Here is a 12,091-nt window from a genome sequence, read left to right as displayed (position 1 = left end):
GTCTATACATCCGCGCGCACACGCATACATGGAAAAGAAATGATTCCTAGCAATTAAACACAACACTATAAGGTGGTGCTGGAGAGACGGCTCTGTGGTTAAGAGCACTTACAGAGGACTGGGGTTCAGTTCCCAGCACCCACATGGTGACACACAACCATCTGTAACTTTAATAAAATCTTCTGACTTCCAGGGGTCACATACATAAACACATATATATAATATATATATATATATATATGTATATATATATATATATATATGCACATTTATATGTACAATTTTAAATAAATATACCTTATATTACTAAAGAAGTTTATTTTATAAAATCACTTGATTACAAAAATCACATAGCCAAGGAAAGAGAATTTAGAAAGAATTGTTTCTGCTACTATGGTGACCTGGAACCAAAATTTAAAACTGAAAGAAGCCAATGGTGAAGCTAGGTTGTCCTTTTATATGAACAAGTAGCTACAACCACGTTTTTCACGTGAATACACCATAGTATTCCACTTATTCACAAAGACTTTTGTTTTGTTTTTGAGACAGGTTTTCTCTGTGTAGAGCAGGCTGCCCTTGAACTCATAAAGACCCACTTGCTTCTGCCTTCTGAGTGCTGGATTAAAGGTGTATGCCACCATGCCTGACTTCACAAAAACTTTTCCATGAAATTCCTTACGGGTGGGAAATGTTATTACTTTTTATATACTATTTAAAATCTTTTTTTTTTTTCGAGACAGGGTTTCTCTGTGTAGCCCTGGCTGTCCTGGAAATCATTCTGTAGACCAGGCTGGCCTCAAACTCAGAAATCTGCCTGCCTCTGCCTCTGCCTCCCAAGTGCTGGGATTAAAGGTGTGCACCACTACTGCCTGGCAAAAAATCTATCCTTAAAAAAAATCCTTACTATATATCTTTATAACTGCACTTTACTGAAAGTTTTAGTGAGCCCAGATGCACAATAACTTCGTGGTACTCCGTTATAAGCCAGCTTTTATTTTCTTAGTATACTTAATCTTATTTTTTTCCCTTTTATTGAAAATAGATTTTTTTCTCATATAATATATTCTGATTATTGTTCTCTCTCCCTCTACTCCTCCAAGTATCTTCCTATCCCCTCCCACTCAGATTCACACCATGTCTCTCCTTAGAAAACAAGTAGGTCTTCTAGGGGGTAATAATAAAATAAAATGGCCAGTTCTAGAGTGTGTGAAGGGGCCGTTCCTGCAGATCCAGAGCTACAGGATCTCTATGACACAGGACAACAGGATATCTCAGAGGAGTCCTGGTGAGGATCCAGTATTGACAGAGTAGCAGAAGCCAGAGGCCTCGAACCAGGCCAATGACTCATTGCAATGAACAAGTGCAAGCAAGGAAGAGTAGACAAGGGGTGTACTGTGGGACACACTGCGACACACTACAGCTTCCACAGCAAGAATACTTTCCTTTGTTGGTGGGGAGGTTGCAGGGGTGGAAGACAGGTGCAAGAGGAGGGGGAGATGAGTGGGATTGGGGTACATGATGTGAAATTCACAAAGAACCCGTAAAAAGTTAAATATATATATATATAATAAAATAAAACCAAAGAAAAACCAACTCATCAGAATTAGACAAAACAAACAACAGAAGGATAAGAGTTCAAGAAAAGGCACAAGAATCAGAGACCCACTCGATCATACATTCAGGAATCCCATAAAACCACTAAACTGGATGGCATAATATATACACAGACGACCTGGTGCAGACCACTGCAGGTCCTGTGCATGCTTCCTCAGTCTCTGTGGGTTCATATGAGCATCTATCATGCTGATTTAGAGGGCCTTGTTTCCTTGGTATCCTCCAGTCCCTCTGGCACTTACACTCATTCTGCCTCTTCTTCTACAGGACTCCCTGAACCCTGAGGGAAGGGATTAGATAGATAGATAGATAGATAGATAGATAGATAGATAGATAGATAGATAGATAGATAGATAGGATAGATAGATGCAGATATTTAAAAAAATAATCTTTAAAAAAATAAATAAATCTACGCAAGGACTTGCATGTGTCCTGGTATGTGTCCTGGTTGCACAGGGCAACCCAAAGTGGAAATTGCTGGTTGTGTCATATGGTACAGGCTCAGGTGGTGTTTTGCTGAGGCAAGACCCACAATAGGACAGGTGACGCTTGGAAAGAGTATAAATAGGACTCAATGGACAGTGACATTGTGCCTGCAGAGCTAGCTTTGCCAGTTCTTCGTTGATCTCGAATCTTTGCTGATCTCCACTTCGTTGAGAGAGGCACAGCAGAGAACTTCTTGCAAACCTGGTCACTCCTGGTAGAGACCTGGCAGTTTTGGCTGGATCTTGATGCTGACGATTCATGTTTGGTATCCTGACACTACTGAACTGGACTGCTGGTATCCTGACAACAGAGATTAGAACTGCCTTCAAAAGAATCATTTTTAAACAGGTCCACATCCCCTTGTCCTATTTGCCATATTTTCTCCCCTAACTTTGGATGGTGGGCTAGCATTTGAGAACCCTTATTAAAGTAGGTTTTGAAAAATCTAAGCCTACAGAGACCCTTACTGCAGATAACTCCCTGCAAAAGGAAGAGTTCCACACAGCAGTTCCCTTTCCACCAGTCCCCCACTCTGCAGCTCTGATGGCTTTCACAGACCTCCCATCTCCACTCTGAAGTCCTTCTTCTGCTCTTCCCATTGCTCCACACAGGGCTCTCTTCTCTGCCTCAGCACCTGCTTTCCTAGTGCCTTTTCAGCCTTAAGCTTTCTGTTGATCGGTATCTCCTCTCCTTCCCGAAGTTCAGCACCAAACTCTCTTTAAGTCCTTGTGTCTGGGTCTTGTGTTCTCCCTCGGGTGAGCAGAAGGATTTAGCCTAGATCCCCATTAGAAGTCTGGTGGATTATTAGTCAGTAACCAACAGGCAGATCCCAGGTGGAGGAAGCTCATGCCTGGCCATTTCATAAGATGCTATCCAGCCTATGCTTGACCTTTATCAAACCGAAGCTCAGTGACTTTATCCTTATTCAATTAGCACAAAGCTATAATGATGGGCCCACAGTCTGTAACACGACGACCTACATTTTAAGAAGCCGCTTGTAAGAGAAAGAAAACATACCACAAACAACCCCAGACAGACATTAAGGTCTGGGTTCAGGTTAGTCCTGTCTGCACTGCTGTTTGAAATCTCGCAACTCTGTTTAAAAGGCTTTTGTATCAACTCTCTTAATTCCCAGGTGAACGTTACTATAAATCATGTACCCTTTCTCAAGGAGACACCCTGAAATCCATTCTTAAATCGCTGCTCTATGTTACTGATTTTATTTTGGCCTGAGGAACGAAACTGATTCACCATCCTCATGTCCTTGGGGCGAAGTCCAAATTTTGCTACATTAAGCCCAAAGCTCTGCCTATAGCCCAACATGCCAGTCAGAATGGCTGCACCAAGCGTTTTATGCACCAAAGCGCAAGACTTTCCATTCACTCTTTCAAAGCCCTCCACTTTTCTCTAAATTCAGCTTTATAAATGGAATCAGCTAGTTACCCAATATCCCTGGATATTCTGATGGAATCTGGCCAAAGGGGTGCACTGGCAGGACGTGGTAAGTGGGGTAAGTGGAGGATGGACTCAGCATGTAATTCCCCCAGCCTTTGCCTTGCTGTATGTGACTGCCTCTCTATCCAAAGGCAGTGTGTTTGTGCATGCAGTTGTATGAATGTGTGTGTGCACATGTGTGTGTCTTGCTGGGAATCAGATCCAATACTTGCATGCTAAGCCAAGCATGGAATTATCACCCACCTCATGCCACAGTTTGCTCAGGGCCTCAGCTGCTCTCAGGGACCTTCCTTTCAGCTCAGCTGCCATTGGTTCTTCCGTTTCTAAAACCTTTTTCTCTCCCCTTTCACGCTGAGGCTGAATTTTTAAAAATTATTTCTTTTTCTTTTAGGTGCTCTGGTGTCTTGTCTGCATGTATATCTGTGTGAGGGTGTCAAACAACTTGGAGCTGAATTATAGACAGTTGTGAGCTGCTATGTGGGTGCCAGGAATTGAACCCAGGTCCTCTGGAAGAGCAGCCAGTGCTCTTAACTACTGAGCATCTCCCTAGCCCAAGGCTGATGTCTGAAGATACTTCATTTTCCTGTGTTGTTTTTTTTCCTCATCCTCACCTACATATTCACAAAGGAATCCCCATTTGAACTCCTTTCAACTCCCCTCCCATGTACCAAATCTTAAATAGGTTTTACTTTTAGAGCAATTTTAAATTTACAAAAAGAAAAAAAAAGAATAGGACAAATAGTATGGCCACATCACTCTATACATTCTCCTGCCAATCCCCACTGGTACTGACCTTCTATATTAGTATGGTACACTTGTTTCAGAGTGCTACATTATAATTAACTGAAGTCCATCCTCTGTGCAAACTCTCTTAGTTTCACCTAAGGTCTATTTTTCCATCCCATGGTACTGCCCAGGGCTTGTTATCCCAGTCGCCGGTTGCCTTAGGCTCCTCTTGCCTGTGACTGTTGCTCAGGCTCATTGTTTGTGATGGCCTTGATAGTTTTGAAGAATACTAGTTAGGACTTGCAGACTGGCAGTCACTATGTGTTCCGATATATCATTTAGATATCCACCAAGAGCACACACTGTCAACGACTTTCACTGTTGGTGCTATTTCAACACTGTAAAGTTACTTTTCCCTCCTTGCCTTCCATATTAGATTATCTGCAAGCCCCTGGTTCTGAGTGTCTAGTTCCTTGGACCCATGTGAAAACATTGGACATGGTGATGCCTGCTTGCAATCCAATCCCAGCGACGGTTTCAATAGGTATATGAGGACCACAGACGGATTCTTGGGGCTCACTGGTTGGTCAGTCTAGCCTATTTGCCGAGTTCCAGACAGGAAGAGACTCTGTCTAAAAAACAAGGTGTAGGATGCCTCAGGAATAACATCTATGATTGCCCTCTGGGTTCCACCCCCACATACAGACACACATGCTCATGCACACACACACGAACACGCACACATACACAAAGGCTGGGGTTGTAGCCCATCAGTTGGGTTCTTGCCTAGTATACCTGATGCCCTGAATTCCAACTTAAGCATGGCAAAAGCAACTTAAAAATGTAAAACACAAGCGGCCATGTTTTATGTCCCTAAATGAGGAGTACAGCATTTGTGTTTTCTTAATCGACATAAAATATTCATACAACTTGTCATTTTAACTATGTTCAGGTATTTCAATTACTCCTTTCAAGGAGGATGGTCTTTTCCCAATGGTACTCTGATCTCATGTTGATCTTATTATTCACCCAAAGTGACACATGTCAAGTTTTAGCACAAGAAGAACTCCAAATAAATGAGTTTCTCTAATTTTTACCTATTTTATCTATTTTCTTTAAGCCTTAAAAGGAGACATCAAGGTCTCTGCTAGGAAGCCAAGTTCCATGGACCCTTGTCTCCGTCAGGCAGGCATTCCTTTTCTTTTTTAAGGTTTTGTTTTGTGTGTGTGTGTGTGTGGTTCGTCTGCATGTCTGGTGACCATGGCGGCCAGAAGAAGGTCTTGGCTACCCTCAAACTGAACCTATGGGCATCTGTGAACTGCTATTTGAGTGCTAAGAATTGAACCCAGGTCCTCTGGGAAAGCAGTCAGTGCTCTAACAGCTGAGCCATCTTTCCAGACCCTGAATCCATCTTCTGTTCTATTTTTTTTCCTTCATGTTGCCATTTTTATTTGCGCTCTCCTAGGGGCAAGGACCTAAATTTCATTTATCTTTGTGTTTCAGAGATAGACAATTGTCCCAGGAACATGGGAGCTGATCAATAAATGGTTATAAACAAGGGAGACAAAGAGGAAAAACACGTACAAGTGGCCTATTTATTCCAATAAGGAGAGAAGTCATGAAGGGGTCACCTTGGCAAGGAGAGGACAGTGTCTGTCCATGCTTGTTCGCCCGATCATACTCTGGCTCTGGGATCATTTAGTAAGATCAATGAAAGGTCAGAACATACATCTATGATCTTTCATAGATCCATTTAAATTAGGAGACTACCAATGGTCCGTGGAAATATAGTATATAAATATACTGTTATTTATGAAAACTGGCAATAATCTATAGGCCCAGCAAGAGACCAACAAAATTCCATGTGCTGGAGTGACAAGCCACTAAGTAGTGAACTTCCCTTGAGCAGTTGTTATTGGGCACAAGGGCATGGGTAAATTTTTTCTTCATGTTTTCTCAAACTTTTCTCCTCTGAATAATGATAACATCTGTAATTAGAAGGGGGGGAAGTCATATAAATCTATATTTTCAAAGTGGTACGCTGACCCTTTCAAGCCTGACCACCCCACAAAAGATAATCAAAACCTGAAGTCTGACTGGCCGGCCAGGTTAGCTTCGATGAAGTCAAAATGTCGCAGTTTTCATGACCACTTCCACCCCTGTACTGAATACCCTAAGGGTGTGAGTCCGAAAGGGGGATTCAGAGCTTCTCAGTCACTCAGAGCCAGTTCTGCTGGGCTCTACTCGACATTATTTTGCTTATTTGACTTACTTTTAAAGTTCTGCTCCTTTAAATGACTACAATGTACAGCCGTTCAGCAAGACACAATTCTGTTCCATTCTGCTCTTGTGCAGATGGGACAAGAGAGGGCCAGATTAGTCCAGATGACACAGCAAGAGCCAGATCCCAGTCTCCTGATCTCCAGAAAGTTAGCAAACTGATAATCCAATGAAGGCATTACATAGACTTACAGTTGGCACAGAGGGTGAAGAGAGAAAACAGAACTGCAAAGACTTCTAAACAACCTATCTTTCTCCCACGCATTATTTAAACAGAAGCTTTACTGTTTCAGATTTTGCAAAATTCATCCATTCAAAATATTACAATATATCCACAATGCAACCAGACTGAAAATAAAGTAACAAGAACTCGAGAGTGATTTAACTGAAAACTGCCCCACTTAGACTCAAGGATTTGAGATATTAGTCCCTAGTTGATGCTTAAAGAGGTTTGGAAGGAGTGGTCTCCCTGGAGGAAGTATGTCACTAGGGGCGAGCTTTGGGGGTTTAAAGCCTTGTGTTCTACTTCAGCTCTCTGCTGAAGTACTCAGCTTCCTCACTCCTGCAGAGCCTACAGCTTAGGCCATGTTTCCCTGACATGATGGACTCTCTCCCTCTAGAACCATACACCCAAATTAACACTTTCTTCTGTAGTTGCTACAGTCCTGGTGTTTTATCACAGCAACAGAAAGATAACCAGTAGACCAAGTAGACCAAAAACAAACTCAAAATGGTCTTTCTGAAACTCCCTTCTGTGGGTCTGAGCTTTGCTCCAGGACATGTTTCCTCTTTGTTAGTGAAACTTTACTTCTAAAAACCAAAGAGGTGTGAGTCTTTTTATCTACCCATTTATTTTGTTTCTAGGACTTCTTGCTGATCAGAAATGACAACAGTGGTGGCCTTTCATTGCATTGCTCCTTTGACCCTTTTTAATTGTAATTTAATTTTTTTTTTAAAGTCCTAGTTCATTTCTGGGTTTTAAAAACCCACTAGTCCCTGAGCTTGCTCCAGGATCAGACTACCCTGTAAAACTTCATCCCCTCAAAACCCTATACGAGCCTGCCTGCCATTCAGTTTCCTGCTGCAGCTCTCGAGCAGAGGCAGTCACATTCTTATGTCTTTTACAATAAATCATGTGTGAGATTTGATACGTGGTGTGACTTTGGGTTAATCCTTGGCTTCTGACTACCAGGATACCTTATCCCTCAGAGCTGCAATATTTACATTTAAAGTTTATAATATATTAATAGTCTCTCCTACATTATTTTTATTTTATATGCTTTTTAAATTGCCATATGTGTCAAATAGCATTATGATGTCTTGGAACAAAGCTTTTGGTTATTTTTTGTTTGGGTTTTTAGTTTGGTTGGTTTTGAGTTTATGGTTTTCTGAGACAGGGTTTCTTGGTGTAGCCTTGGCTGTCCTAGAACCCTCTCTGTAGACTACGATAGCATGGAGCTCAGAGATCCACCTGCCTCTGCCTTCTGAGTGCTAGGATTAAAGGCCATTGCCCAGCTCAGAACAAAGTATTTCTCAACACAGCCTATTTTTGATGTCTCCCCAACCAACTTTTAGAACTATGTGTGAGCAGTTGTCAAAATTATTTATTGATCATAGTGAGGTTTGGAAAGTCCTTGTTCAGTCAAATGTAATGGGGAAGAAAGGTTATACAAAGCCTAACACAACTGTGTTGGGGAAGCAAGATGTTAGAAATAAAAACACCATTGTATCAAAAGTTGGCTTGACTTCAGAACAAGTAAGTACAGTTCTATGCTGGCTTCTGCCTCCCTACCCAGTCCTAGGATCCCTGATGGGAGCAGGACACTTCTTCCAAAGGCTAATCAAGTATGGCCTCCAATGGTTAATCCTGCAAAATTGTTACTTGGTAAACAGCAGCTCTCTCTATCTCTAGATAGAGTAGTACTATATCTCTATCTTATTTCCACCCTGTCCTGCCAAGTTTGATACCTCGTACTTCTTGATAAGGTACTTCTTGATTCATTAAAACCCTGGAATCGCTGGGCAGTGGTGGCACACGCCTTTAATCCCAGCATTCAGGAGGCAGAGGCAGGTGGATTTCTGAGTTCGAGGCCAGCCTGGTCTACAGAGTGAGTTCCAGGACAGCCAGGGCTACACAGAGAAAACAGAGAAACCCTGTCTTGAAAAACAAAACAACAACAACAACAACAAACCCTGGTATCTCTGCAAGGAAAGCTTCAAGTTTAGACTTCGGAATCAAAGATCAGATCTGATTTTCTGAAACTATGCAGCTATCTGGGTTGTTCTCAACCCTTGGGCCTCAGACCTACTGGGCAATGTCTAAGGCCCCATCCATTTTTTTTCAATGATGGCTTTATGCAAGCTGAGCCACACCCTAGCTTGTAAAAGATGTAGTTAATCTTTAACCCAGAAGTGTGTGGAATTACTCGATTTATAGGGAAGTCCTTATCCATTTCCTTACTCACCCAGTGTTAAGGATTAAACAACATACAGAAAATGCAGAAGATGAATTGGATTCCCTGAGATCTAAAGTAACTCCAATGAAGGAATTAACTTCTTGACTGTTTGAAGGATCCTAAAATCAATGTCCCAGGGCTGTCTTCTAGGCTATGTAGGGGGAAAAAATCATTTGATATTTTAATTTTATCTTCAGTAGTCTCTGTTTAAAACCTTAAAAGCTATTGATTTTTTTCCACTGTAATCTATGCTTAGATAGCCACAAAATTCACAGAGCTTCAAATCGGTGAAAGTCCAAGGGACAATGCTGGAGATCTCATCTAAAGGAGGAAGCTGGCATCATCAGATTCCCCATACAACGGCACAGGTATATAGTGTAGGCCATTCAGGAGCCAACAAACCTGAACAAGCAGGGAGAATTCCCAGAACCAGAGAGAGCTCCAGGACAGCAAAGGGCACTTCGAAGAGCTTGCCTTTGAAAGTTGAAGGGTGTCTGATTTGATAGTGCACACCTTAAAAAAAAAAAAACAAAAAACAAAAAAAAAAAAACCAAAAAAAAAACCCAGCCCTTGTGAGGCTCAGGCAGGAGTTTTACCAGTTCAAGGCTAGCCTGGGCTACAGATTGAAATTGACTTTTTTTTTTTTTAATACTAAAAGGGCTTTTCAGCCATCACCTGGTTTGTAAAAAGCCAAGGGAAAAAGAAAACAAGGCTGTGGGGCAGAGTTGTCCCAATGGTCCCTTAAAACTCTGTGAGTTATCTGAGGGCAGGGTTGCAATTACTTCTCTGGGGGAGCTTTCCATGTATTTGTTAAGGATTAACCTTCTGATATCTTTTAAAACAAACCTCTAAAACCACTCAGGAACCTTTCCCTTATCAAAAGCTCTTGAGTTAATTTTTTTCCTGTTATTACTACTACAGGGATTTATTATCCTGAACTTTCAGTTTTCTTTTACTTATTTCATGGACTTTAGTAATTCGAGTGTGGAGTGTGCACTGGGAACTAGAACCCCACACTCCTTGATTCCCCTGGCCATCTGGAACTACAAGAAGTAAGAAGCCGTCCCCAGAATGTGTAGTCAAGTTATCAAGGGGATTGTATAAAAATAATTTAAGAAACACTACAAGAAAAATTTAGTCCTCGGTTTCCTGAATTAAGAAGACAGGGGAGATCTGTCGTATAGAGGGCATCCCGGAGCTGGTCCTGAGTATAAGCAAGCGCCTGTACAGGAAACGCTTCCCGTGGGGCTGGGACATCGGGCTTATGCACTAGCACCTTGTGAGGCAAGGTTCTAGCAAAGAGAGAAGTCTTGAATTAATCTAAAAGCTATCAGCATGCTATGCAACATAGTGAAGGAACTATAGAGTGAAAATATTATAAAGAAGAATCTCTTTAGCTGAGAACACACAACTAGCCTATTGCCACCTTTCAAATGAATTCCATAATCCAATGCCTCTAGTATTCTGTCCTACACAAGCGCTAGATTCTTAAGTAGTTATCTATATATAAGGACGTGTCACCTCCCAGTCACCAGAATCTCTCAGAAAGGACAAAACATTGAAGAAGGGGGCAGGGGTAGAATTACTTCGGTCCTGGTTTGTTATTTTCTACTTAGCCGAGGGAAAGGGCAGCTGCTAGTGGTGCCCAAGGGAGACAAGCTTTCCTAGCTGCCATCTGCCGCCTGCCTGGCTCTTTCAGCCTGGAGGAGTCCCTGTGCACCGCATAACGCAAAGCTGCAGTAGGGTTGTATAACCTTGCTCGGGATGCAAAGCGTCTACCGAAAGCCGATCATAAAAGATCAACCAGGGCCTCCAAAACTAGGGGGACGTCGGGAGGGAGACGGTGTTGGACCCCCATCCCTGAGGTCAGCTGGGGGGCGGGGCTGTGAATTCCCAGAGGAGTCCAAAGCCGGTGGTTCAGCAAAGCAGAGCGCTAGACTCCGGAGTCTGGAGCAGGAAGGGGGATGCGGCAGCAACCTAGGGACTTTAGGGGAGTTCTCAAGTTGTGTCCCAGTGAAGTGCCAAGGACGTCCCCGCTCCTCTTTTCAGTTACGTAACTCTCACACTTTGGGTGGAATCTAACGAACTTACTCATTAAAGTAATTAAAGTAGAAAGTCTTTCCACGGATGCATGTAAAGGCGCTGGGTGGTGTCTGAAAAGACGTGGCTGACTGCCACCTGCAGAGAGGGTGGCATCTGGTGACTGTTCCCCACCGTACCCTCCTTAGGGTGGAAGCCGGGTGGCGGCGGATGGAGCCCTCCTTTCCCCATCTAGGAGTCACCCGGCGCGGGAGCCGCAGGTAAGCAGGCGGCCGTCGCCCTCCTCCCCACGGCAGACACCTAACCCAGGTTGTCGGAGAGATGAACGACCTCGGGGACCCCTGTCGCCCACTCCGAAAGGCCCGCGCCCTTCTCCCGAGGACTGACCTCCCGCGCCGGGAAGAGCCCGCAGCGGCGCTGGAAGCGCGCCACGAGCTGTGAATCCCGCAGGCTCCGCAGCAGCTCGGCCATGGTGAGCCGCGACCCCGTTCCTCCGAGCTGCAGCCACGCGCGTCCGTGTCCTCGGCGTGCGCCCTGGCCTCGCGTTCCGCAGCCCGATGCTCCCAGCGCAGGGCGGGCGGGGCGCGGCGCCCGCCAACAGGTGCGCCGCCCGGGTCCTAGCGCCCGCCCTGCACGGGGGCAAACCCAGGTGTCCACCACCACCTTGCACACGTCACCGCCCCCTTCCTAGCCAACCGGGCGGCCTCAATGCCCTGCCGGAGGGTGTGCTTGCAACTCCGTGGACGAGTCCACGTGCATGACCTACGCGCCGACCCCACTCCTTCGGGCTACTTCGGACCAATCACTAAGGAGGAGTTCACGCGTGCACCTGTCCTGCGCATCTTTCCGAGCGCTGCCGAAAGCCTAGAAGCATTGTGACCCTCTTTTCAAATCTGGAGTTCACGGTGAACACACGCGTCCCCCACATCCTACCCCCTACCCTAACCTTTGCCTGGTTTCTGCAAGACTTAATTCCCAGGGAGTCTGGTTCCTAGGGAGAATTCCCAGTGCTTTTCAAACTCGGCTTCATGCAG

The 12,091-nt window shown here is 44.2% G+C and overlaps 1 protein-coding gene across 1 annotated transcript in view; it reads right to left on the bottom strand.

The window, feature by feature from the left end:
• Sgpp2 (sphingosine-1-phosphate phosphatase 2) overlaps positions 1-11,528 on the bottom strand; it is a 108,940-nt gene extending 97,412 nt beyond the window's left edge. The window contains exon 1 of the mRNA XM_028760739.1: positions 11,445-11,528. Coding sequence (XP_028616572.1) covers positions 11,445-11,528 — 84 coding nt within the window. The remainder of the gene's footprint in view (positions 1-11,444) is intronic.
• Between the last annotated feature and the right edge of the window lie 563 nt (positions 11,529-12,091).

This window comes from Grammomys surdaster, unplaced genomic scaffold, assembly GCF_004785775.1.
Source record: "Grammomys surdaster isolate TR1022 unplaced genomic scaffold, NIH_TR_1.0 126546, whole genome shotgun sequence".
Classification (NCBI taxonomy): domain Eukaryota; kingdom Metazoa; phylum Chordata; class Mammalia; order Rodentia; family Muridae; genus Grammomys; species Grammomys surdaster.
The sequence above is the reverse complement of the archived record's forward strand: the minus strand, read 5'-3'. Positions and strand labels throughout refer to the sequence as shown.